Source organism: Linderina pennispora (assembly GCF_002104995.1).
Source record: "Linderina pennispora strain ATCC 12442 chromosome Unknown DL89scaffold_2, whole genome shotgun sequence".
In the NCBI taxonomy this organism is placed as follows: domain Eukaryota; kingdom Fungi; phylum Kickxellomycota; class Kickxellomycetes; order Kickxellales; family Kickxellaceae; genus Linderina; species Linderina pennispora.
In genome coordinates, this window is record NW_024468250.1 from 369,753 (window position 1) to 395,417 (window position 25,665).

Here is a 25,665-nt window from a genome sequence, read left to right on the forward strand (position 1 = left end):
CTGCCGGCAGATGGCCAGCATGAGCTCGAATGGAAGTTGCTGAGCCATTGTATATGTAGTACAGGAGATTATGTGGCAGGAGGAGTAAATATTGTGTTGCGAAGAAATATAAATGTAGGAAGAAAAAAATGCCAGTGCTTAGGGACTTTTGCTGCCCTGCCAACTGGGCGGGTCTGTCGGCATTTATACTTGCTCGCCGACCTGGCACGGCGTCGTTGTTTGTGTGGGAGAGAAGGATCCTGACTAATTACTATCACTCCAGTCCTTCCATAGGGAAACATCGCCTATCACAGAAAGTAGTTGTTGGTTTGGCCGAAATAATGCCAGTGTCCCCGCCGCCCTCTTGACTTGGTTCGCACGGGCCATTTGTCCAGCCTGTGTGGAGGATTAGCGACAAGCGAGATTCACCGCACAGCGCGCCTTTCAAAGTTTTTGTTTTTTTCTGCTCGGAGAAAAGGTGTTTTTGGATTTTTTTCTCATGACACCATCCGGTGGCCCGATTCGCGATGCTCTCTCACTGGCCCGCGGTCACTGGTGGAAATGAAGCGGGCCTCCGCACAAGGTTAGCGCTTCTGTAGTGCCCTCAGGCGAATGGAATAGTATTCCCCTCACACGTTGCTACTGGGACCTGGTAGTTCGCGTGCCAGCCAAAAGCCCGGTATTGTTTTTCTGGGGCGCCGTCGAGATTTCTCATACGGAACTCGGGGAAAACCCGCCTCTCGCTCAGCACTGCATGCCTGAATGCCTTCACTGGGCCGGGTTTGCGGTTTCGAAAAAAAATTGGCCGGGCACGGTCTTGAAAGCTGAACAGCAATGCGGCTGCGCACAGGGCACATTTTTCCTTTGCCGCTCGCAGAATAGAAAAAAGCACAGGCCACTCGTCTATACAGGTCACGGGTCGCCTGCTGCTGCAGCAACACCGGACATTGCAGGCAAGAAAGAGGGGATTCACATGGGTCTTTATTGCTGTGGCCCAGGTGGTGGCCTTGTTCTTCATCTGCCTCGGCATAGGAATTCTGTGCTAGACCTGAGCAGGCGCTGGCGCAACAAGCCAACAAGCAGGACCTCGCTGCCGTAGATGGGCATTCGCTTTTCCTTTGACAGCTCAAACTGCGCCCACATGTCTTTGTCCTCGGAGCACGAAATAACGAGCAGGGGCGGGATCCGCTCGTCGTCCTCCTTCTTGCTCTTGCTAATGTGGATCGACTGGTTAATAAGCGTCTTCAGCTGCGCCTTGGTCAGCCTCTCGACCGCTTGGCCGCCAGCGCGCTCAATCAGCGGGCGCAGCACATTTACTGCCGGCACTGTGTGCGGCGTGATGAATATTGTGACTCCATCGAACATGCGGTGCTTGTGTGCACGCTGCAGCGAGTCGCGCAGCACGAAGTTCCACCTGGCTTCGGCGGCCTCGTCGACCAGCTGGTACTTCTCCGTCTCGCCGTACTCGCAACCCTTGTCAGCGGTGGGCCCAACAGGGATCCAGCGGCCACGCTCCAGCGAGTCGTCCATCCACTCGCGGCCGACAATGGCAATGCTGCCGCTGGCAACGGCTTCCAGCATCTTGGCTGTCTTGCCGACCTTCTTTGCCACCAGGTGGGTGGCTAGCTCGGTGCTGTCGACAATCTCGCCGCCCATGGCGATAATGCGCTGCTGCTCGGCCGGGCTGGGCCGCACCTGCGTGAACATTATGCGGACGATCTGCTTTTGGCGGTGGGTCGTGGTGCGCGCGCGCTTTGCTCCGTCGGTCTGCGAGCCCGACTCGCCATTCGCAGCCTCCGATGCCAGTGTGCGCTTGGCCGAGCGGCGGTACGACTTTTCGCGCTTCATTTCGGTCTCGAATATATTGGCTGCCTTCATCATCTGGCCCAGGTTCTTGGACGCCGCCATCGCCGCTCGCCGCGACGAGTGCCGTACTTTGCCCACGACCAATGTGTCGGATTCCGCCTGCCTGTCCTTGGTGCCGTTTGCATCAAGCTCATCTGACGACTCGGGGATGCCATTGCTGTCGTCGTCATCCTCGCTATTATCCCCATTGGCCACCACAGCATCGTCATTGTCGTCGTTGGGCTCTGGGTAGACGTGGCCCTGGTCAGTGCGCACAGCCGAGCTGCTGGCGTCGCCAGGCACTGATCTTGCGTCCACGTGCACCTCCGAGTCGAGCTCGCTGTCGCTGAGAATATCGAGGTCAGATGATTCGGCAACGCTGTCGCCGGCCGGCGCATCGACCCACCTGGGCAGCTTGCTGACATTGACCTCGGTGCTGCCGACCATGGAGTTGAGGATGGGTAGATTGGGAAAATACGTGAAGCTGGCATGGCTGACGCTCAGCGCCTTCCACCGCTGGAAGCTCTGCTCGAGCCAGATGTGGTTGACAATGTGGATATCCCAGTCCATGGCCCGTGCGTACTTTAGGCCCTCGGGCATGGCTGTGATCAGGTGTGTGTTGCGGCGGGTCATGTTGGGCGTGTACTCGGCGCCCATGGCCAGAATCAGCTTCTTCAGGTACTCCTTGGACGCTCCGGTGTAGTGGCTGGTGGTGATGACCAAGCCGGCCATCCCGCGGGCGGCGGTGTCGGGTACCGGATAGTGAAGCAGGCGCTTGGTAGGCGGCACTAGTTTCTCGGTAAAAAACAGGTGGTAGAGCCATACAAATGACCCCACTACCTTGCCCAGGCGGGATGCCTTCGAGTAGTCGTAGCCTGACCGGTTGTGGCAGATCAGGACATCGACAGCCTTCCAGTCGTATGACAGCGAATCCGGGTCCTCTTCACCTCCCACCTGTGCGCTGACTGCACCTGCTTCCGAGAGGCGCTGGTTCAGCTGCTCGATGGCTCCCCGGCTGAGCATCGACCGAAGCTGCGAGTCAACAGCGACAAAATACCCCTTCAGGAACTGCGTGGCCGGCTTGGGCAGCTCATATGCATTGGCGGTCTGTGTGTTGCCTGCGGGCACTGCAATGTCGCTGTTCTGCGCTTGTCCCTGGTCCCGCATGACGTGGCCGGCCAGCATCGGCGGGTTCGGGAACAGGTACGGGTCCTGCGGCACCGACTGCACCATGTTCATGGTCTCGTTGAGCCAATGCACCAGAATCGGCTTGATGCCGAGCTGCGGATGCTTGGTGATATACTCGTACTTGGGGCCGGTATCCTTGATCATCAGGACGTGGGTGACGTCAGGCATCATCTTTTGGCGATACTGGCCGCCCAGGGCCATGACAGTGCCCAGGATCTCCTCCTTGTCTAGCGCAGGCACTTGCGTGGCTACGACCACCATGCCCGAGAATATGCGTTTTGCCGACGCCGAGTAGTACTTCTCCTGATACACAGCGCCTGACTGCGCACAACGGATCCACCCACTTGCTGGTGACCACGCGTACGCCAGCGCTGACAGCTAGCGTGTACTCGGCAAAGTGCGTGTCGGGGCTAACTATATGCGTTACACGCAGCACGCTCTCCTCGGTCTGCGGCGACGGACGTGGCATGTAGAAGCGCGCAACGTGGTTGATCATCTGCGGGCACGCGCGTACCAGAATGCCGTTTATTTTGGCGCTGGCCGACTCGGACTGTCGCAGAAGTGCCGGCTTTGGCGCCCTTGCTGTCGAGCAGCTGCGCAATCTACCAATATATCCATGTTGTTAGTGTTTCTGCTGGCGCTCATTTCGAATGCGAATGCTGCCCTGGATACATACCCGCTGACACTCGGCTGGCCCGTATACCGGGTTGATCCAGTACACGATGTCCTTGAAGAGCGGGTCGGCAAACCGGATAAAGTGCTTTAGGTCATGGTCCGCAAGGTTCTCCACCTGCAACTGCTTGGCTGGCTGACTAGTCGCAGTACCCTCCATATTGGTGCTAGTACATTCAAGGTCCCTGCTCCCTATTGACACTGCGAGAAATATGAATGCGAAGGCCGGAAAAATAAAGAAACACAAAGGCGAGGGCGAATATAAAAATTCGCCAGCCTAGTACTGGGTGCTGTGGACCGGGCCTACCCGCCAAACTTTTCACTGGTTCCCGCCAGTTAAATCACACCCCGCTCTGATCTATCCGAGTCGCGTGTACGCGTAAACAGCTCTGTTTTTAATCCATGCACCTGGAGTCGCCGCTGAGGTGCAAACCGCACCTAGGCAAAAGGCGGGTGCGAGAGGGGCTTGAATGGGCACTTTTAGGTGGGTGCGCATTCCGCGGCTTGCGCATTGGGGGATCCATGCTAGACAAGCCGGGCGGACCCCGTAAAATGCTGGCGAAATCGCGGGACTTTGCCGATTTCCCGAGTTTCTGCTGGCCACGTCACGTGCATGTGGCCCAGTTCGCCTGCCGCCCTTGTCGACTCTGGGCTATTGTTCGAGCTGCTGTGGCCGCCTGCACCCCTGGCACTTTTGGCTGAAGAATTTTCCTGCCTGTCCACGCCAGTTCCTTCGTTTCTGCATTTGTTGAATTGGACGATTCGGTTGAATTCAGGACTCACTACTCCTCCCACCACATCAAAAAGAGAAAGCGACTACAAAAGACGGCCAAATGAACGGACGAACAGGTAAAGCGATTCAGCCGGCCTCGATTTCAACCGTGTAGAAAAAGGCATATGTGGGTTTCTCATTGCAAAGCTGGCCAATCTAGATGCGTGGAATGCGGCAGCGGGCACCCCTGGACCGACACGAGCCTCGATGGGCTACGAGCGGTCAAACTCGATAAGCAACGTAGCCAATACGTTTGGTGGGTTCCAGGCTCAGAATTTCGCGCAACAACAGCAACAGCAGCAACAAGCGTACCTGCAGCAGCAGCAGCAGCAACAGTCACGGCCAAATATGTCCGAGTTCCCGTCATTAGGAAGTCCACCGGGCTTATCAGCGGCGATGGCGGCCCAGCAGCAGCAGCAACAACAACAGCTGTACCGGGCGATTGCAGCTGCCCGGGGCGGCGACAGGCAAACAGAGTTCTCGCCCAAGCCCAACTTGAGCTCGAGTGACTTCCCGTCATTAGCAGAGTCTGCAGAACATGAGCCCAGCGCGGCCAATGCCGGCGATTCGGTACCAGCAGGCGCTGTGGGCGACCAGCAGGCGATGGGCGGCGAGCGGCCACCGGTCGGCAGCAGTAAGGCAGGCAGCATAGATGCGACAGATCGGTATGGGATGGTAGGCATGCTGACAACAAACGACTACGGCTTTGATACGTCCAAGTTTGGGCTGCCATTGCCGTCAGCGGGACCGCTGTACCCGACGTTTGGCTCGCCGTGGGCCGACCAGAGCCAGACATACGGGTTGATCGAGCCCGACTTCAAGCTGCCAGCGTGCTATAACCAGCACCAGCCGCCGCCAGTAGTGAGCAAGATCCCTTCGCTGCAAGACGAGACACTGTTCTATGTGTTCTACACAGTACCACGTAGCGAGCTGCAGCTGGCAGCGGCCGACGAGCTGTACCGGCGACAGTGGCGGTATCACAAGGAGCTGCGGCTGTGGTTGACAAAGGATGCCGATTCGCGGCCGACGGCGCAGACACCGCGGGGCGAGCAGGGCGTGTTTGTCTTCTTTGACACGAACCTGTGGCAGAAGGTGAAGAAGGAGTTTCTGATCCTGTACGAGCTGCTGGAGGACAAGCCCAGCGAGGCGACAGGGCGGACAGGTGCGCAGTCGGTACCACCTGCCCAGGGATTGCAGGACTCGCAGCAGGATTCGGCGGCACTTGCAGCCCAGCAGCAGCAGCAGTTTCAACAGCAGCAGGCGGGCAGCTGGCAACAAACACAACAGATGATAGCAGCTGGCAGCGGCAACAGCGGAGCGCAGAGTGCAGCTGTCCAGCAACAGCTGATGATGCTGCGGCAGCGGCAGGAGAGCATGCAGGCCATGCGCAACATGGGCAACCCTGCTGCGGCTGCTGCTGTCAGTTTTGCCGGCCCGATGCCAATGGTATCTGGAGCGCAGATGAGCGACAGCATGTTCAATCCAGCGGTGGCGGCTATGGCGGCGGCCCACAGCATGGTACCCCCACACATGGAGGGCGCCATTGGGAATGCAGCGGGTGCCTCGAATGCGCCGGTTTCTTCGAGCATTGCTGAGGATGTGGCGGCAGCGTCCATGATGTGATATGCGTGTTGTAATCCCTGCGCCTTCGTCTGAGCGCATCTGCACACTGGGCGTCCCATGTCTCGGCTTCTCCAGCCCTCCCCTCCCCTTACCTCCTTCCACTAGCCCTCCTTTTTCTTCTCCTCTGCCCTACATTAAAAACGTCTTTGTTCAGCTGCTGCACATGCTCCATGTAGCCTCTGTGCGTGACTCGGGTCTGGTGCATGTCAAGGCCAACCACGAACGCGGAATGCGCAACTTGGGAATACGGAAACGGCCAGCACCCCTCATCCCGCTGCAGTCTAGTGAGCTCGCCAAGAGTGGGTGGCCAGAAAAGGAGGGAAATCATGCTCTCAGGCAGGGCCTGCTGACGTGTGGAGGGCAGGTAAAGGCTCGCTTGTCTCGCTGGCATTTTTTAAATACCCTGTCTCCTTCTTCTCCACACCAGCTTCTTTTATTCTTCACCTTCAGCAATTTTAAAAAAAATCGTACAGAGCCCTTCAAATGGACCGTCCGCCGTGTATTGCTATTCCGTTCAAGCAGACCAGCGAAGTCGACTGGGCGCGAGCACTAAAGCGGTACATTAGCACCCAGTACCAGGAGGACCCGGAGGCGTATAGCGAGGACTGCAACCGGCTGCAGCGTATGCGCCAGGACATGCGCGGCGCAGGGCCCGACAACACTGGCAGGGACCTCATCTACCGGTATTACACGCATCTGGAGACGCTGGAGCCGCGGTTCCCGGTGAACGAGCAGGGCGTCAAAGTCGCGTTCAAGTGGTAAGTGGATAAAAAAAGCGGCTCCTGCTCCTTGGCATTGTCATAACCGCTGTGTAGTCTAACCGGCGCATTCCCTGGAGCACCAAGGATGACAATGGCGGCGGGACTATATCTGAGGGTTTTGTCTCCTGTTTAATCATGTGGACCAGCACCGGATGCAAAGCTTGCATATTCTGCTCACCTCCCGCTTTCCGGATTTCTCTCAACAACTAGGACAGACCCATTCACGCATGAAACCACACTGCAGCACTCGCTGGCGTTCGAGAAGGCCAGTGTTCTGTTCAACCTGGGTGCGGCCGTGGGTATGCATGCCGCAACCCTCTACTCTGACGCAGCCGTCGACCCCGAATCCGAGTCACTGGTTCTGGCGTGCACGTACTTCCAGATCGCTGCTGACCGGTTCCACTACATCAGCGAGAACTTTCTGCACGCTCCTTCGCTGGACCTGCAGCAAGAGTCGGTCAATGCACTGTGCAATGCAATGCATGCGCAGTCGCAAGAGTGCGTGGTGGAGAAGGCCCGGCTCGACGGCAAGAAGGATGCGACATTGTCCAAGCTGGCGCAGCAGGCGGTGCTGGCTTATGCAACGCTGTGCGACAGCCTGCGCCCGGCGATGGATAGCCACCAGCTGCCGCGCGGGTGGCAGCAGCTGGCAGAGACCAAACTGAAGTACTATATGGCATATGTGCAGTACCACGAGGGGCGGGCAAACGACGCCAAGGGCAAGCACGGCATGGCCATTGCCAGGCTCCTGCAGGCCGAGACCTTGCTGCGCGAGGCGACACGGCTTGTAGGCGAGTTTTCTGACAGCTTCTTTGCCACGCAGGCTTTGACAGACGACCTCAACACGGGCTCGGCGCAGGGTCTGGCTGAGGCTATCAAGAGCATGAGCACCAAGGCCGCTGATGAGCTGAAGCAGATGAACCGCGACAACGACATGGTGTACAACGAGTCCATTCCGTCGTTTGCTGCGCTACCGGCAGTTGAGGGCGCCAATGTGGTGGCGCCGATGAAGATTGACAGCATGTATTCGCCCGACGACCTCCGGCGGATTGTCGGGCCTGATCTGTTTGAGCGCCTGATCCCAATGTCCGTGCACGAGAGCTCCAGCATGTACAGCGAGGAGAAGGCCAAGCTGATCCGGACCGAGGACGACAAGGTGAATCTGGCCGACGGCGAGCTGCAGGCCGCGCTGGCGTTCATGCAGATGCCCGACATTCCTCTACCGGTTCAAGCGGTACCTGGCAGCCACCACCCCTGGCAACAAGCGGTCTGGCTCTGGCGGCTTCATCGCCGAGCTGGCCGAGCCCAGCGCTGATGTGCGTGATTTGGCTCAGGGCGTGAGCATCCAGGAGCGCACGGCTCCGCTAACCGAGGTGCGGGCGACACTAGATGCCCAGCGCGCACGCGTCAAGGACAGAATCACCGAGCTGGGCCAGATGCTGGACCAGGAGCAGCAGGCCAGCGACCAGGTTCTTGCCGAGTACTCGGCTGACCCAGCCTTTGCTGGCTACAAGCCATCGGTAGTAGCGTCGCAGTTCTTCCGGGACGTTCTGCTGGAACAGCGCAGGTCGTTCGAGAACGGCACCGCTATGGACCGCACGATCTTTGACAAGTACCGCCAACTGGTTGCACCCTGGCTGCCCACGCTGCAGAATGGTGCCGAGGGCGTCACCAGCGCCCTCTTAGAGCAGCTCAAGGACATCGACTTTGGCGGGGCGGCCAGGGCGGACGGCGGCGAGACTCTGCTGGACGTTGGCCAGAGCCAGCCTGTGGGGCTGTCGGGCCACGTGCAGACCGTACAGGACACGCTGGAGCAGCTCGATGAGGTCAAGAAGCAGCGACACACGACGCTGCGGGACCTGAAGAGTGTTGTCAAGGACGATGACATTGCCGGCACACTGATGAAGTCTGCCAGCGGCAAGGAGCTGCAGCAGCTGTTCAACCGCGAGCTGCAAAAGTTTGACGCCTACACTCAGCGGTTGCAGTCGACGATGACGCGCCAACAGCAGCTGGTCAAGCGGCTTTCCGATGAGTTCCGCACCATGATGGAGTCGCCTGAGGCCCGGCGTGTGCAGGAGAAGTGGGATCTGGCCGAGCAGCGCAAGGCCACTGTGGAGGCACAGCTGCTGGAGGCCGTGCAAACGTACAAGATCGTCGCCCAGGGAATGAACAGCGGCGCAGAGTACTACAAGAACATGTACAGTATCCTGGAGCGCCCGCACAAGGATCTCCTCGAGTACATTGAGGGCCGGGCGAGCCAGCGCGAGCAGCTGGTGAAGCGGGCCAGGCAGGAGAAGGCGGCGCGGGAGCAGGCCGCGCTGAGAGAGAGGCTGAATCAGTATGCACCGCCACCAGCACCAGCTGCCCAGGCGTATGCGCAGGTGCCGCAGAATAACCGGACGTTTGAGGTTGACCACCTGGCGGACCAGGCAGCCCAAATGACGCTGAATGCACAGAGGGCCAATGTCCCGCCCCAGCAACATCAGCTGCAGTACCAGCAGCCGTTGGTTGACCAGTCTCCGCAACAGCAAAGATACCAGCCACCACAGCCGCAGCCGGTTGTCCACTCGTCGCCACAGCAGCCAATATATCAGCCGCCGCCGCAGCAGCAGCAGCAGCAACAAATGTACCAGACGTACAGCCAACCTCAGCAGCAGCAGCAGCCCGTGGCCCACGAATACCACCAGCCGCCTGTGCATGTGCATGCCCACCAGGCGCAACAGCAGCCGCAGCCTCAGTATCAGCCGCCGCCTCAGCAGTACGCACCGCCTCCAGTCGCAGCCCAGGCATCCGCGCCGCCGCCCGTTGCTACTCAAGGATACCAGCCTCCGCCACCTCAGCAGCAGCAATATGTGACAAGCATGGCTCCGCACCAATATGCCCTCGCACAGGCGCCTGCGGCTGACCCTTACACCTCCGCGGCATCCCGCCAGTCAATGGAGAACAAGCGGCGGACCAACCCGGCGGACCCGAACTTCCAGCCAGGCTACGGCGGTTACGGCGCCCATGCGGCAGCCCCACCTGCTCCTGTTCCCTAGCCACCAACGACGTGTACTCGGGCATTACCACTGGCTACGGGACCACACATGCGCCGGCCTCATCGAGCTCCTATGCACCGGCACCACAGGCTACGCACCATCACCAGCACCAACAGCAGCAGCCAGTGTATGTGTCGCAGGCACAAGCTGGCGGATATGCGCCGCCGCCGTTTGCACCGCCGCCCAGCCAGCCCACCAGCTACAACAGCACCGTGGCAAGCGTCACCCAGCCGCAGTATGTCCAGCAGCAGCAGCAGCAGCCACAGCAGCAGCAGCAGCCACAGCAGCAGTACTATCACCACCCGGCATCGGTAGGCAACATGAGCGCGGCTCCGCCACCAGTGGCCTCCACCAACATGCCATACTCTGTGCCTATCCAGACCGCCCCGCAGCAGTATAGCCAGCCGCCGATTCACCAGCAATACAGCCAGCCCCCGCACCAGCACCAGCAGTACCAGGGACCGGTGCAGCAGCAGCAACAGAACAGCAGCAGCCACCGCAGCAGCCGGCATATAACCCGTACGCTTACTCAGCACCGCCGACCGCCGCCGTCATTGGAGGGCCAGTCCCACAGGCGCAGCCAGTCCAGCCCGTCCAGTCTGGTTATGCACAGCAACCACAGTTCCAGCAGCAGCAGCAGCCCCAGTACTCGCATGGCTACGGCGGCAACGTTGGTGGATCGCTGATGGACTAGCGAGTTTTCACATTAATAATCTTCCACTATCTTTATACCATGCTTTGACCGCATATTTCTAATCCTCATTGCGGCTATCGGCGCTCCCGCGTGAATGCGCGAGCGGGCTAGATGCCATTTCTGGTAGCAGCAGCGGCTGCTCCCGTGGAAAGACAATCGTCCCACCTTGGAGCAGACTCGGCGCTTTGCGGACCTGGTGATGGCGCCTCGATATGAGCACAGACGTGTAGGCTCTGGCGCGCGCTGTGCACCAATTGGCAAAGAATGTGCCGGCCAAGGGGATCTCAAGAAAAGCAGCCGCCTGCGGCTTAGTCAGTGCGAGAGTGCGTTTCCAGGAGTGGGGGAGGAGACGCTTTTCTCCATCCCCCACTCCAACAGCAAAAGCGCCATGGTTGCTGGTATATAAGCTGCTGTGCCCGCACACGCCGCTGCATTTGTGCTCCAACTTCTCTGTTCTCAACTAGTTTTTCTCTCTTTCTCTTTTTCCTATTAAAGGCTTTAGCATACATTCTTTGACCATGGTTCTCGCCACCGAACTGAACGCCTACAAGCAGCTCCAGGCCTACTACGATGCGGCCGGCAAGGACATCGACATGCGCCAGCTGTTCAAGTCCGACGCATCGCGCTTCTCCAAGTACTCCCGCACGCTGAAGCTGTCGTCGCTCGACGGCAAGCACTCGACCGAGCTGCTGGTCGACTTCTCCAAGAACCGCGTCGACGACAAGACGTTCCAGCTCCTGCTTGATCTGGCCAAGGACGCCAAGCTGGAGGAGTACCGCGAGGAGATGTTCACGGGCAAGCACATCAACGTGACTGAGGACCGTGCGGTTCTGCACGTTGCGCTGCGCAACGTCGGCAACGAGCCGATCTACGAGTCCGGCAAGGACGTGATGCCCGAAGTCAACGCGGTGCTGGAGCACATGAAGGAGTTTTCGGAGCAGATCCGCTCCGGCGCCTGGAAGGGATACACTGGCGAGCGCATTACCGATGTCGTCAACGTCGGCATTGGCGGCTCTGATCTGGGACCCGTGATGGTGACCGAGGCCCTGAAGAAGTTTAGCCAGCCTGGGCTGAACGTCCACTTTGTGAGCAACGTCGACGGCACGCATATGGCCGAGGCGGTCAAGAACCTGGACCCGGCCAGGACCTTGTTCATCATTGCGTCCAAGACCTTCACCACGCAGGAGACCCTGACCAACGCCCAGTCGGCCAAGGACTGGTTCCTGGCCACCGCCAAGGACGTAAGTACTACTGCATTATCTCGCAGGCGCTCTGTTTCAATATCCGCCTGCCGGACCATTCCTGTTTTTTTCTGTCCCCCAATCCTCAGCCCACCGCATTGGGCCAATTTGTCCGGTGGGGCAGAGGGACAGGCAATCATGCTCTTCACAGAAGGCGTGTTGCTGCTGCGAGACACTGGGCACCGCTCCACACGCACGCTTCCTAGAACGATTTACTGATGACACGCAATTTGCTACCCCAATATTTAGGAGGCCCATGTCGCCAAGCACTTTGTTGCTCTGTCAACCAACACCGAGGGCGTCACCGCCTTTGGCATTGACGCGAAGAACATGTTCCAGTTCTGGGACTGGGTCGGCGGGCGCTACTCCCTGTGGTCGGCCATCGGCCTGTCGATCGCCATCTTCATTGGCTTCGACAACTTCCACGCCCTGCTTGAGGGTGGCCACGCCATGGACCGTCACTTCCGCACGGCGCCCCTCGAGGACAACCTGCCGGTGCTGCTGGGTCTGCTCGGCATCTGGTACAACAACTTCTTCGGCGCCGAGACCCAGGCGCTGCTGCCGTACGACCAGTACCTGCACCGCTTCTCGGCGTACTTCCAGCAGGGCGACATGGAGTCGAACGGCAAGTTTGTGTCACGCGACAGCCGTGAGGTGAACTACCAGACCGGCCCGATCATTTGGGGCGAGCCCGGCACCAACGGCCAGCACGCGTTCTATCAGCTGATCCACCAGGGCACCAAGCTGATCCCGTGCGACTTCATTGCCCCCACGCACACTCTGAACCCGATCCGTGGCGGTGTGCACCACGACATCCTGCTGTCCAACTACTTTGCGCAGCCCGAGGCTCTGATGAACGGCAAGACCCAGGAGGTTGCCCGCGCCGAGATCCTCAAGGAGGGCAAGCTGACCAGCCAGGCCGAGATTGACGCCCTGGTGCCGCACAAGTCCTTCAAGGGCAACCGCCCCACCAACTCGATCCTCGTCAACAAGGTCATCGATCCCTTCGCCCTTGGAGCCCTCATCGCCATGTACGAGCACAAGATCTTCACCCAGGGCGCCATCTGGTTCGTCAACACCTTCTCCCAGGAGGGCGTCGAGGAGGGCAAGCGCCTGGCCAAGGCCATTCTGTCCGAGCTCGCCAACCAGGACGACGTCAGCTCGCACGACTCGTCCACCAACGGCCTGATCAACTTCTACAAGGCCAACCGGGCGTAACCCCTGCTGCTTAGCTCTATGTTTATCTCTTTGTCCAAATAACAAGTCACCGAAACCATCCATTTCCAGCATGCACAGACATCGGCAATATGTGCAAGACAGCTCGATTTATTGTAACCTGCTCTAGACGATTGCAATGCTGCGTCAGACCGTTGTTGGCTCCGGCGCCTTCTCGGCAGCGGCAGCAGCAGTCTCCGCGGCAACAGCCTCCGGCTTCTTCTCGCCGATCCTGGCGGCCCTGATCTTCATCCGCATCTGCCTCTCGGCCTCCTCCTTCGCCTGCTCGGTCTTCTCCCATGCCAGTCGGCGTTCATTCAGCACCGTCTTGATCCTGGCCATCGTCTTCTTGCACTTTATGATCCGGCTCCTGTTGGAGAAAAACTGCGGCGGAATCTTCAGCCTCGCCGCCTCCTCCACCTGGCTCGCCAGCACATTGCGCTCCTTCAGCACGACATACCACAGCTTCTGCAGGTCCTCCCAGCTCTTTTGCCGCAGCTCGCTCGCCGCCCACGCACGCCCCGTCGGATCCTGCTTCACGGGCAGCCGTTGGCCCTTCTCGAAAAACTCCTCCAGCCCGCGACGAACACCTGCGCGGCGTGTTGTGAGAGCACCTAGACGGTTGAACATTTTTTGGAAATTTGGAGAATGAATAACTGAATTGAAGAGAGCAAAAGCTGTATGCAATAAGCAAGAGGAAAAAACTGATCCTGAATTCCTGTGCACGAAGCTGCTATCTTGGCTGCTGATCCAGTGATCACATAATTATCAGAGCTCGGCATGTACCTCGTTGGTATGAGGTGTGGGCGTCGGCGTCTCGGGCACAGGCAGGGTTGCATCAGCACTAGTTGGCGTGGGTTTGACGGTATCTAGCTCTGTTTCACTCAATGCCATATTATTGCTACCGGCCACTGGTCATCCTCGAAAGCAGAATATGCGAAGTGAGCAAGTTGAAATGGTTTCTGACTCGCAAACTCGACTGTCTTAGTGTGCTGGCTTATGCTGTCGCTGTACACAGCCTCATACACACCGCCGCTTTCTAGATCCACGTAGTTGTGCGCCCTGTAGAGACACATGGTATCCAAGTGTACTTTGGCCAGTTTACTTCTTCGCCGCTACTCACGGCTGCCAAGAAATAATAGTCTGGCTAATAGGGTACGACAATATCGTCAACAAACTCGTGGGGCTCCAGTGTGAATTCAGTGCATATGCCGTGCATGTAGATGTTGTAGTGAGCAGGTCTGATATCGCCCTTGGTCCTGACTAGTTCGATATTGAGCTTGTAATCGCCATTGGCTAATACACCAAAAGGGCAATAAAGGACCTCCCAAACAGCAATAGATGTTGGAACCGCCTTAGTTTCTTCATCTTCGCTTACAGAATACCCATCCACACCGAGTGGAGGTGCTATGGCCGCAAGCTCTGATGTCCTCGATTCTTCACTCGCTGGCGTGAACCCAGAAATATCGTGATCCATCTCGCTTGACTCAGCTCTACGCGACTCGGAACCGTACCAACTACCGCTGGCCGGATCCGGGTTATCCTCGAATGCAGCCAACCCCTGAGCAACAAGCTCAATATGCAGGATGGCTCGAGTATTCGGTTGGCTTCATGTAGTGGCTAGTACTGTTGCTATATGCAGCCAAATATGCTCCATTGCATTTCACATGCGAGTGTTTGTATGTAGCTGTATGTGTAGAAGCCACCCAGGAACGAGCACGCAACTCCCTTTGGTCGCTACTGTACCCGCTGTCCATAGAATAGGAATCCGATGTGCAGGCTTTGAAGTATAAATAAGTGTATGTTCATGGCTCAGGAATAAATTTGTCGCACGCGCCGTTCACATTGATGTTGTATTGGGCATCAACCAGAATTCCACATGGATAGTGCTGGGCATCAAATATTACTTGGTCGTTTTCAGAAGACGCACCCAAAGTGCTAACAACGACTGCTTCCTAAACGTACATGTGGAGGGTTATCACAACGAGAAGAGCAGTGGCGAAACTGAACACTAGCACTGTTTTCATGATGTTGGCGAGTTTTGAGACAAATGAAAATTCGACAGCTACCTATGAATACGTGCATTACATAACTTGTTTAAATATATTGTTGCAGGTATTCCCACGCTGGTGGTACTATATGAAGACAGCAAATAGTTGAGCTGACTTTCATTTGACAGCAACGCAGAAACCCCCTTTGATTTCCTCAAAAATTGACACGTCATCTATTATTAAAAAAAAAAAGCCTGTCCTAGCACACCCTGCCACATCCACATCTCACTTGTGCTAGCATACAAACATGTGGCAAGACATATATGGACGAGTAGGCAACCATGTCCTCATTTATTCGATAGTTTCTTATATGCTGACACCACAAAGAAAAATTCTACCTGAATTCAAAGTGCTTCTCATTGACTGGAGGGGTTGGAGTCACTGGTGCAGACGATGTCGGCCCATATCCAGTCGGCGTGGGTTTAGAAATATCGTAGTCACTGCTTGATCTATCGCTATAGTATCCTGGTGAATACCACGGGTACCAAGCTGGGGGTTGGTTGTCCTCGAATGCAGTAAACGGTGCTCGGAAGAGCCCACCTGGATATTGGCTTGCGTACTCGACTGTCTTAGTATACTGGGTAACGCTGTCACTATAGTCTGCCTGGTAAGCACCGCTGCATGCAATTTGCGCATAAGGCGCGTAGGTTTCCGTGACGGCTATCCAGGAGCGCGTATCCGATTCCCCATCGTTGCTATGATACCCACTGCCCATATAATAAGAGCCGGAGGCGTAACCTTCAGGAACGAAGTATGTATAAGTATGTGGCTCAGGTGTATACTGTGCACACGCGCCATCCACATTGACGTTGTAGCGGGCAGGTCCGACGTCGCTCTTGGTCTTGACAACCTCAAAGTTGAGCTTGTACTGGGCATCAGCCAGGACTCCCAGTGGATATTCCATCATATAACCCACGTCGCGATCAACTCCAGACGATAGCGACACTTCGTTATCATTCTCCACGATATCGCCAAGTTCGCCAATTCTGCTGGCACTAGCTACACCACTAATGACAGCATGTGCGCTCTCTTGAGCATGCGTTTGGATGGCTGTTGCGGCGAGAAGAGCAGAGACGAGTCCTAGCTTGAGCATTGTTTGCATGGGGTTTGTGAGTAATTGAAGTGGATGATGGGCTAAGAACCGCACCGCAAGCCCACACATTTTATAGTCTGTATGAATGGCTTGGCGCAAGGAGTGCCCCTGGTCCTGGTGGCATCATACTGGGAGACTGGTAGGGACAGGTTGTTGGCAACGCAGCACAGAACGTTCGGCTGACAGCAAAACGGAAACGACCTACTGATTTCTTCCAAAATGGGACCCTCGCTCCGTATCACAAGCTGGTTTGGGATACCAGCTCATGCGAATTTCCGCAGCTCACTGTCAGCACATGTGCAGCGGATGTCGATATCCATTTAACTAGCTGAATGGGGACTGCTGGCTGAGCTTGTGGCTATCGGTCTTGGCAGCGCGCGCTGTCGGAACTAGGTTAGAATTCTAGAAGCCATTTGCCCAGAGCAAATGTAAGCACATCCAAGCTGAGAATATCCCAATGCCACATGCACACATTTCACACACCGACCATGTGTGCTTAGCGATGTTCTTGGGATTTTTACAGAAGGATAAAAGATAATACTCAGGCTATGCCGCCAGACTCAGTCATAGTCAGTGTCTGCATCGTCAACCACGTTGCCGCCACGGAAGTTGTCGGTAGCGACGGCAAAATCGTCGCTGCCATTGCCATTGACATCATCGTTGCCATTGTCGCTGGCATGGGCAATAGTTGCCTCTCCCTCTGCTGCTGCCGCAAGGGTTGAGAAGAACTGACCAACATCAACCTCATCAAAGTCGACATCGCTGTCAATATCGTCCAAGGAATCTGTTGCTGAAGCGCCTAGCTCGCAGTCAAGAGAGCCAAGGAAGCCATTTTCGCCGAGTGCCAGCAGCGGCTCCAAGAGTAGCTCATCGGGATACTTGCTTGCATACGCGTCAGAGCTCTCATACTGGCTGTTGCTGTCGCTGTACTCGGCCTTGTACACACCACTGCATCCAACCTGCGGGAAGCGCGGGGTGAATACTGTAGTGAACACTTGCGCCGAGTACGAGTCCAGATCGCCATGATCACTATCGTAGCCATCATTGTCGCCATCGTTGTCGCGGTCATTGTCGCGGTCATCGTCGCCAGCATCGTCGCTCCTTGCCATCCAGTACGGCTCGGAGAATTCGTAGCGAGTGTAGGTAATAGTGCGTGGCTCAGGCGTGTACTGAGCACACGCTCCACCGACCTCGATGCCGTAGTTTACAGCTCCGCCGTCGCTCTTGGTTTTGGCAAGATCCAGCTTAAAGTTGTATGAGGCGTCTGCCATAAATCCCCAGGGGTAGAAGATGGGTGGATGCGAGTACACGGCAGTGGGTGACTCGTCGGTGCTGATATCGCCGAGCTCCGTCGAGGATGACATCTCGACACCGATGTCACTGGGCTCGGTAGAAGTAGGGAAGCTGCTGTCTGCACTGGCGCGAGCCTGCAGAGCAAGCACAGCAAGCAGGCTAGAAGCAAGTGGCAGCTGAACCATGGTGAAAAAGTGCTAAAAGTGGTTAAAGAAATGAATCAAGAAGAAAAGCCAAATAGCCAAAGTATCCGGAGCAACGGCTGGTGTTGCGTTTGCGTATGGCAGCACAGGCATCAGGGTATTTATACTAGTGGCAACTAATGCCGGCAGCCCTCTGGCTGCATGCGTCATGCACTACGCAATAGTTACCAAAGGTTGTCAGCTGCCGCCAAGAACTCGGCTGCGGGAATACAAAGTCCGCCTCGTATCTTCGCTGCCTGAGCAGCAATTTCCGCCTCTGTCTACGGAACTCGCGGGCTGTCTGGCAGCCCTTGCGGACAAGGCATATAGTCGTCTAAAGCAGTATACGCAACATCCACAAGGAGAATCGGATTCACGCTCAGGTATGTCGCTGTAGTAGCACGCTGGCTCGTGCTGCCACTGTACTTGGCATTGTAGAAACCACTGCATGTGTCGGCAGAATATGTAGGCGTGAACGTTGTCACGACATACCGACCCAAGGAAGCTGTAGTTGTGTAGTCAATGGCTCCAGGGTAGTCGGAGAAGTATGTGTAGGGATAGGGATCGGGAAGGTACCGGGCACAGTCTCCGCCTATCTCAACCGCAGCACAGATACCAGCTCACTGCTATACCAGGATCGAAGGTGAATGATGTTTGGTGGTCTGTGTCAGGTAGGGATGATGTTTGTCGCTAGCAGATTCCACGGGCTTCTTTCAGCAGTTGCAATAGTGAGCAGATGAAACTGTCAGCCTCGTTAGCAGTGCTGGCTGGGCTGCAGACAATAGCAGGAGTGGTTGCAATCGTCCAGGCAGCATTCATGCCAACATTTAACGAGATTCACATTTTGAAATCTCTCAAAATCAAAAAGTGAGCCAGCTATATCGAAGAGCTGGTGATCTGGACATGGCTAAAACCAGACTTGCCAACCTAGTTGCCGCTGTCCGTATCGTTGCCTGCGTTATTGCCGTCGCTGACATGACCCTCACTGACATAACCGTCGCTGACATCACCCTGGCGCTCAATATTGTCATGTTTATCGTCTGTAACGTTGCCGTGACCACTGTTGTCCTTGGTATTCCCTTTGGGATGCGGGCAGCGGTGGATAGCGGCGGGAGCTACTGGGACTGGCTCAGGTTGAGTTGATAGGACAGGTTTCGCATCGTCATCATCGCTGCCACTGGCATGGTCATCATCGTTGCCGGTGATGTTCCCATCGTCATTACGACGGATAATGCCAGGCCTGGCCAAGAGAATGTGCTTCACACCATTTGGCAGATGACCAAAGACATCGGCGTTGAATCTCCAGGGGAGAGCGACTGGCGGACGAGAGAAGATTGCAGCAGATGCGTTGGTGTTAGTGCCACCAAGTGGAGCGGCGTTGGCGGATGCATTCAGGACAACCACGGCAAGCACAGCAGAGACGAAGTAAACCTTGACCATATTAGGTGGTAGCTAGTTGAAGGTGCTGGTAGGCAGAACTGGAGAGGTGGTAGAGAACAGCAGAGAATATTGGAGCGGCTGTGCCCAGATTAGGATTGCGTATGTTGGTGGATTTTGTAGAAATGGACGGCTGGTGTCGAGAGATTTATATACTTTTGGACCACTGCAGGCAACACTTACTGGCAACATCAACTAGCAGCATCTACTGGCAGTCTTTCCTCATAGTCCATGCAATATGTGGTGTCAGATAAACATAGGCAGCTGGCATACACCGACGTTCCATGATAATATGCTAAGACACTATCTGCTGCAGTCGGTGCATGTGGTGGCAGGTCATTCTGTTCTCTGCTCACTGAGGTGTGGAGCTGGCCTGGTGAGCCACTGTGAGGAACACCGGTGAGGGGCATCAGGAATGTTCGGAGCAAGAATAGGCACCGGGGACCCAAAGATACCGCGCATCGCAGTGGATTGAGAAAACTCCATTAGGCAAAAATAGTTGGCAGAAAATGTGTCTCCGCGTCTGTTCTGAGGCAGAAATGCGTGCAGGATTGGTTGAGGCATTTACGCCGACAGCTTCGCGGCAATATTCGCAAAGCTCTCGCCCTGTGCCACGGCTGCTGCCAAGTCGTACTCGGTGGGCTGGCGTGCGCCGTCGCTGCCAGCAACCGTGCCTGCGCCCCACGGCGATCCGCCTGCGACTTGGTCGACACCCGGGTTGCCAGCGCTGGTGGAGAGCGCGGGGACAAAGACCATTCCGTGGTGGGCGAGAACGGGAAGGAACGAGAACGCGGTGGTTTCCTGGCCACCGTGCTGGGAGGCTGTTGAGAAGAACATTCCTGCAGGCTTGCCGCTGAGCGCGCCCTTGACCCACAGCGAGCCTGTGGAGTCAAAGAACGCCTTGACCTGGGCAGGAGCAGATCCGAAGCGGGTTGGGAATCCGAACAGGAAGCCATCGGCCTCGGCTAGCTTGTCAACGGTGATGACGGGGATGTCGGGCTTGGGTGGAGCATACATGCTCTGGAGGACGCTCTCGGACAGGGTCTCTGGGAACTGATATACCTCGACATCGACCTGCGCAGACTTTTCCAGTCCTTCCTTGATTGACTTGGAAATGGTGTGGACGTGTCCGTAGGTGGAGTAGAAGACGACAAAGACCTTGGGGCGGGCCATGATATACTATGCGAGGCAGTACTGTGGTAAGTGTAGGTTGCGATTATATAGTTGCTGGTAGTGTTGTGTGTGGCTGGCGGGGATATGCGGCAGGCCGTTCTCAATTTATACAGAGCAACTATCGTGAGACTGGGAGGGAGGCTTACAAATATGCTAACGGCTCGGATTACGAATTGTGCTTACAGATACTGGATGACAAAAGTACAGCGATGCAGGCGGTGGTGCGGTAGATTGCAGAGTCGATCTGTCCATAGCAAAGCGTGAAGGGATCAGATCTGGACCATGGGCATTAGGCGGCAATTCACATCGCTGTCGCGTTTCTCTCGCTCGTGAAATGTACAGTCTGACATCGTAGCTCACAGCTCGGTACCTGGCTCTGAGTGGGTGTATCCGCCCTAGGCAGGGTTTCTTGTTCGGATTCCTGTCGGCGTTTTGATTTCCATGACATGATAGGTATGATTACAAATCGCCTATTGGCAATACGATGTCTGGAATTAGGCAATCATGTGCGGAATCTGAGCAGCAAGCAGGAGAGAGACCCATGCTAATAGCTGCTGATTTCCTGTTGACTACACTGTGTGCCGCCTATTTCTGGGAGATCCAAAGTACTGGACTCGGGTGTCCTGCGGTTTCTGTGGGCAGTCCATTGCACAAAAAGAATCTTCAAAGAGCAGATAAGCTTATTCTGCGCAGCCGTTCAGCGAGAGTTCACTTGGGTTGTTCGACGTTCTCTGCAATCGACTGGTGGATCCGTAAAACCTCGCCCGGTGCCGATATCTCCTTGTCGAGGAACGATGCCGTGTGCATCTCGCTCATAACGCTCTTCATCTGATCCACCTGGCTTGAGCCGATCGAGAAGCCCAGCTCGTCGAGCTCTGCCAGCAGCGCACCAAGCTCGCCCACATCTGGAACAGTGCTTTCAGACTGGTGGCTGGCAGACTCCGACATGGCTTGACTATCAAGGCGGGCAATGCTGGTTGGATGTACTTGGCGGTATGCCGAGGCAACTTCGTGCAGGTAGCCGAGGACCACCAAGGGCAGGGCAGAGCTGACAAACTCTTGTTGCTGCTGCTCGATCTTCCCTGGCCTTGTCGAGATAAGCGAGGCCGACCTGACAGATTCCAACGATAGTGCCAATGCTACGAGTAGACTAATCTTCATTGCTGTGTGATATATATCCGGAGCGTGGAGGCAGGTACAAGCAGGCTTCTGCTGTTCAGAATTTGGCATGGTGTAGCGGCATTGGCAGACAGCTAGCGGTGTTTACTGTGTCGCACTCTGGATGCATGGAACGCTGGCAGTAACCATTCATTTCGCACTATCTTTTATTTGATATCCAATTTACCCCACTCCACATTTGTAATTAATTAGCAGTCTCTGCAGACTACATCCTGGTGGTGGCAAGGGTTCTACCATCGTGTGCCAACAGCGCGGAGTTGGGCCGCTTGATCCTGTTGATCATGATTGCAAATTCTGCAGAAGCGGCAATCCGCTTGTGCAGCTGCAGTCATGCGCGAAGCTGAGAAAGGGGTGTTGTCCCCCTGATCGCTCGTCATCCTATCGAGCGAGCCAGTCAAAGCCGTCGGGAGTTCGTGAGAAACCTGTCCCGAATCGAAGCGAATGGCTTATTTGAAATGCCCGACTTCGCAAGAAAGGGGGATTGTCCACGTGAAATGCACGTCGCCGCGCTAAAGAGCTGAAAAAGGGGGCGGCAGGCAGGACAAAAACACCTCAGGGGGTAGTGTCGCCCCTATAAAAGGTGTGTTTACTGTCGCCCGCCGTTCTCCTTTTCTCTCCCAGATTAAGCCAAACCACCTACCCCTGTTTCCTCAGTAAGCCTTTTCAACACCTTTTCCCTACAGCAATCTATTATCCATGACCTCTCTGTATTCTGACGAGCCTTGGAACGAGCGCAACCTGGACAACTATCTGGTCCGGGCCCAGGAGCCGTTCAACGCCGAGGCCAAGCTCGAAAAGCTGGTCGAGCACTACATCACGCCGACCGACCGCCACTTCCGCCGCAACCATGGGAGGTCATTCAGAGCTAGTTATCTGCATAACAACTATTTATACATGTTTAAACTATTGGCAATTTCAGTGAAATAAAAATTTCACCCAAACCGCCATCGGCATCTTGGAAAAGTTTCAGTGAACATAATTTCAACCAGAAAGAAAAACCTTTGCATATTTGGGGTTAATTATCATTGGGCAACAAAAGTCAATATCTCAATAGATGTGGCTAAGCAACCACAAGGAAATTATGTTCACTGAAACTTTTCCAAGATGCCGATGGCGGTTTGGGTGAAATGGCAAAAAAAATATTTGTATTTTTAAAATCAATTATACACACAAAAACATTCTGGACACAACAATTATAAATATCTGTTACAAAAATATCTAGTAGCAAAAAATAGTTCTGAAAACGATTATTCAAATAACTATCTAACAAAATTGTAATTTACTAAAATTTACAAGTCCAGGAATGACCCCCTTCCAAAGTGAACTAAGAGCATTACTAACAAGAGTGTTGTCAGAAAGAAGAAATATGCCTGATGTTGCTGATGCTAGGTATACTGCTAGAGGTGTAGAGCAACTTGGATTTAAGCACTCTTCTGAAATATTTGTTGACTCATTCATTGTTGAGGTTGTTGTTGAGAAATGCAGTGAATCAGATATAAAGGTGAAGCAGAAGTCAGCTAGTGTTAGATTGCATAAAGTATTTGGAGAAGGTTTTGGTTATAAGTATGTTAGAAGCAAGATTAGTGAGCAATATGGACCAGTTGCTATTTACAAAGTATCTACCCCAAACATTGCAATAACTAGTTCTTTGTTAACAGTGAAGTTTGCTACTATGGCTGATCACAAAATATTTCTACAGAATTATGACATCACAATGGATTGTATGAATATCTCATCTAGAAATATTATCTATAAATACCTTTTAGAAAGAGGAGTTGAAAAGAAAGATGTTGTAGATGATTTACACAAGTCTGGCTCTAACTGTATTAGCTGGTTTACAAAGAAAGGAGATGTTAAAGTTAAGAACAAAATTTATAACAAGTTTATTCAGCTTCTTGAGAGTGGTGAAGTTCGTAATCCTCTTAGTTCCAAACTTTCTGAATTTGTAATGCCAACTTTGCACAACTTTGGAGAAACATTGTATGCTTGCAGAAACTCTGGTTTGACTAGGATAGAACTAACTGTACATTCTTCTCAGATGCAAACAGTTGAATGGAATAGTAACTTGCTTCTTAACACAGTTCAGTTTATGAATGAATGCAGAACATTTGCAACTTCTTATGAAAAGCAGTGGAAAGCACTTGTTGATAAAGTTAGTAGTTGTTATACAGTTTGCATTTATGTGAGACAACAGCATACTCTAGCATATTGTCATTGGTTTAACTCTATCACATCAAAGAAGCAAGGAATTATTAAGAAACTAAACAAGAATGATGATCCAATGGTAGTTGTTGCTAATCTCTCATTCAACAACAGACCTACACTTTATCAAATATATGATTCACTTGAGAGTGGTCTTGAAACAGAAAAAGTTCTTAGAAGAGTTGATGAGAATATAACTATTGTTCCAAGTCAGAGAAACTCCTTCTGGTCAACTTATCCTACAACTAAGCAGTATCACACTTTTGAAGAGATGGGATTAGTTAACTATAAAGGAATGCATATTGGTTGGATAGATAGTAAGCAAGCAAAGAGTAAGATATGTCTATCAAAAATGTCAGAGGATAAATATTCTGCAAAAGAGGAAAACATCAATGCATTAACAACAGCAATAGACAATATCACACTTGATGAAACTAGCCATATATTTATCAAAGAGAATACAGATCTGAAACCTTCATTGTATAGAGTTGCTTACAATGTTCTTCAGTTAGGTGATGAATTTACAGCTACACATTATGCACTCCATACTTTTAGAGGACATTCATACTTCTATGTTGATATTCTTATTAAAGGGAGAGATAAACAGCCAACTCTTATTAGGACACCAGTTGACAGTTCTATTGGAAAAGCAATTTCTCAACAGTTAGGAGAAAGAAAGCAACAAATATATCTAAGAGTTATAAGTGTGGGATATAGAACAATCACAGTTGAATAGCAGCCATTTTAAAACATAGTATAAGCAACCATTCTCTCCATATCTCTATGGAAAGTATGACAAACATCATACACATGTTCAACCCTTACCTCACAATCAGTAGCAATATGTTGGATCCAATTACGCACTTGTATTGCTAAGTCATCACTCATATCAAAGTCATGAATAAGTAGCAGAGTAAGCATATCTCTTTCTTCCTCACACATCTCAGCTAAATGTTGCTTGAAGAAGTTCTGGAATGATCCCATTTTCTAAAATTGATAAAAGTTGAAATTTTTATTTATGACTACCTCACACAGATGGACAATCAATTACAAGAATTAAGAGAGAAGGAGTGGAATGTGCTCTACACAACAAAGTGGAGATTTCTTGATGAAGACTGGTTAGTACATAAACAACAGAAGTACTATAGGAGTGAAGCTCATGAAGTGAAAGAAATAAAGCTCATCAAAGATACACTTGTAAAGCAACTTGGAATGATCCCTGTGTTCTTCTTCTTAAATGTTCTATTTGGTGGAAAGCAGTATCCATGTCCTTACAGAAATGTTGAGAAAGGACTCTTGATTTTGTACCAGTTAGTTGCTGGGCTATCAATCAATGAGATGGAGAGGTTTATTCCTAAGAGCAGCTACCAAGTAATTCATAATATGTTCTATATCTCAGAGTTAAGTGAGTTGAACAAGAAGCTTTCACACTACTTGCACACAATGTTCTCCACTCCAGAACTAAGAGTGATCTCAGCAAAGATTCAGAATCCAACAAACTTTAAGCATATAACTCTTATGTTAGATGGACATGACTCACGAGCTCTACATAATGGTGCATACAAACCAAATCTTTATTCCTTCAAGTTGAAGAAGTCAGGATATAGAACACAAGTTTGCATTGATTTGAATGGAATGGTTGTCCTTGTTTCACCAACTGAGGAATGTAAAGACCACCCAGACTCTAAGATGATTAAGAATATGTCACTATTGAAATACATCTCTCCAGTAGATTGTGTTGTTTTAGATGGTGGTTATCCTCAAAGTATTCTGGAAGAGTTAACAGAAGCAGAAGAGAATGAGAATTTTGGAATGCATAACTTTTGCTTACCAGTTAGAAAGCCAAGAGGAACCAACTTAAGTGAAGCAGAGTTAGAATATAATAGCAAACTTGGGTCATTTAGATCAATGGTTGAGAGCACATTTGGAGAACTAGGTAACACATTTAAGAGACTATCAAATAGAGAAGTTGTGAGAATTAGAAACACAACTGTATACAATGTGCAGTTTAAACTCTGTTGCTTACT

At 53.3% G+C, this 25,665-nt stretch overlaps 10 protein-coding genes across 10 annotated transcripts; 3 read left to right on the top strand and 7 right to left on the bottom strand.

Annotated features, from left to right (window-relative positions):
* Positions 1-993: 993 nt before the first annotated feature.
* DL89DRAFT_290618 (uncharacterized protein) lies at positions 994-3,844 on the bottom strand (the record flags this gene model as incomplete). The annotated part of the gene is made up of 3 exons (XM_040890100.1): positions 994-3,333; positions 3,377-3,590; positions 3,699-3,844. 3 exons carry the CDS (start codon positions 3,842-3,844, stop codon positions 994-996), a joined length of 2,700 nt encoding a protein of 899 aa, XP_040746126.1.
* A 738-nt stretch (positions 3,845-4,582) lies between these two features.
* DL89DRAFT_264984 (uncharacterized protein) lies at positions 4,583-6,548 on the top strand. The gene has a single exon (XM_040886464.1). The coding sequence runs from the start codon at positions 4,664-4,666 to the stop codon at positions 6,077-6,079; it is 1,416 nt and encodes a 471-aa protein (XP_040746127.1). The 5' UTR covers positions 4,583-4,663; the 3' UTR covers positions 6,080-6,548.
* Position 6,549: 1 nt separating this feature from the next.
* DL89DRAFT_308505 (BRO1-domain-containing protein) lies at positions 6,550-10,572 on the top strand (the record flags this gene model as incomplete). The annotated part of the gene is made up of 5 exons (XM_040890932.1): positions 6,550-6,837; positions 7,051-8,074; positions 8,106-9,834; positions 9,879-10,189; positions 10,306-10,572. Exons 1-5 carry the CDS (start codon positions 6,563-6,565, stop codon positions 10,570-10,572), a joined length of 3,606 nt encoding a protein of 1,201 aa, XP_040746128.1. The 5' UTR covers positions 6,550-6,562.
* Positions 10,573-10,740: 168 nt separating this feature from the next.
* Positions 10,741-13,102, top strand: DL89DRAFT_82840 (glucose-6-phosphate isomerase). Its single transcript, XM_040892123.1, has 2 exons — positions 10,741-11,813; positions 12,063-13,102. Exons 1-2 carry the CDS (start codon positions 11,091-11,093, stop codon positions 13,029-13,031), a joined length of 1,692 nt encoding a protein of 563 aa, XP_040746129.1. The 5' UTR covers positions 10,741-11,090; the 3' UTR covers positions 13,032-13,102.
* Positions 13,040-13,716, bottom strand: DL89DRAFT_264987 (MRP-L47-domain-containing protein). The gene has a single exon (XM_040886465.1). It carries the CDS (start codon positions 13,656-13,658, stop codon positions 13,176-13,178), a length of 483 nt encoding a protein of 160 aa, XP_040746130.1. The 5' UTR covers positions 13,659-13,716; the 3' UTR covers positions 13,040-13,175.
* Positions 13,717-15,274: 1,558 nt separating this feature from the next.
* On the bottom strand, positions 15,275-15,897 carry DL89DRAFT_264988 (uncharacterized protein). The gene is made up of 2 exons (XM_040886466.1): positions 15,784-15,897; positions 15,275-15,739 (listed from the first exon to the last, which is right to left on the bottom strand). The coding sequence occupies exons 1-2, from the start codon at positions 15,881-15,883 to the stop codon at positions 15,414-15,416; spliced, it is 426 nt and encodes a 141-aa protein (XP_040746131.1). The 5' UTR covers positions 15,884-15,897; the 3' UTR covers positions 15,275-15,413.
* Positions 15,898-16,663: 766 nt separating this feature from the next.
* Positions 16,664-17,728, bottom strand: DL89DRAFT_264989 (uncharacterized protein; the record flags this gene model as incomplete). Its single annotated transcript, XM_040886467.1, has 1 exon — positions 16,664-17,728. A coding segment is annotated over exon 1 (914 nt), but the record flags the coding sequence as incomplete, so codon positions are not given.
* An 846-nt stretch (positions 17,729-18,574) lies between these two features.
* Positions 18,575-19,087, bottom strand: DL89DRAFT_290624 (uncharacterized protein; the record flags this gene model as incomplete). The annotated part of the gene is made up of 1 exon (XM_040890101.1): positions 18,575-19,087. One exon carries the CDS (start codon positions 19,085-19,087, stop codon positions 18,575-18,577), a length of 513 nt encoding a protein of 170 aa, XP_040746133.1.
* A 515-nt stretch (positions 19,088-19,602) lies between these two features.
* On the bottom strand, positions 19,603-20,314 carry DL89DRAFT_264990 (flavo protein WrbA). Its single transcript, XM_040886468.1, has one exon. The coding sequence runs from the start codon at positions 20,255-20,257 to the stop codon at positions 19,649-19,651; it is 609 nt and encodes a 202-aa protein (XP_040746134.1). The 5' UTR covers positions 20,258-20,314; the 3' UTR covers positions 19,603-19,648.
* A 572-nt stretch (positions 20,315-20,886) lies between these two features.
* On the bottom strand, positions 20,887-21,438 carry DL89DRAFT_264991 (uncharacterized protein). The gene has a single exon (XM_040886469.1). The coding sequence runs from the start codon at positions 21,416-21,418 to the stop codon at positions 20,966-20,968; it is 453 nt and encodes a 150-aa protein (XP_040746135.1). The 5' UTR covers positions 21,419-21,438; the 3' UTR covers positions 20,887-20,965.
* Between the last annotated feature and the right edge of the window lie 4,227 nt (positions 21,439-25,665).

Excerpts from the sequence above, each read along its gene's own strand:
- DL89DRAFT_264984 (XM_040886464.1), top strand. The coding sequence starts at position 4,664 with ATGGGCTACGAGCGGTCAAACTCGATAAGCAACGTAGCCAATACGTTT.
- DL89DRAFT_82840 (XM_040892123.1), top strand. The coding sequence starts at position 11,091 with ATGGTTCTCGCCACCGAACTGAACGCCTACAAGCAGCTCCAGGCCTAC. Across the intron at positions 11,814-12,062 it reads TCCTGGCCACCGCCAAGGAC|GAGGCCCATGTCGCCAAGCA; the intron begins GTAAGTACTACT and ends CCCAATATTTAG.
- DL89DRAFT_264987 (XM_040886465.1), bottom strand. The coding sequence starts at position 13,658 with ATGTTCAACCGTCTAGGTGCTCTCACAACACGCCGCGCAGGTGTTCGT.
- DL89DRAFT_264988 (XM_040886466.1), bottom strand. The coding sequence starts at position 15,883 with ATGTGGATGGCGCGTGTGCACAGTATACACCTGAGCCACATACTTATA. Across the intron at positions 15,740-15,783 it reads TCTTATTATATGGGCAGTGG|CCGTCACGGAAACCTACGCG; the intron begins GTATCATAGCAA and ends GCTCCTGGATAG.
- DL89DRAFT_264990 (XM_040886468.1), bottom strand. The coding sequence starts at position 20,257 with ATGGCCCGCCCCAAGGTCTTTGTCGTCTTCTACTCCACCTACGGACAC.
- DL89DRAFT_264991 (XM_040886469.1), bottom strand. The coding sequence starts at position 21,418 with ATGAAGATTAGTCTACTCGTAGCATTGGCACTATCGTTGGAATCTGTC.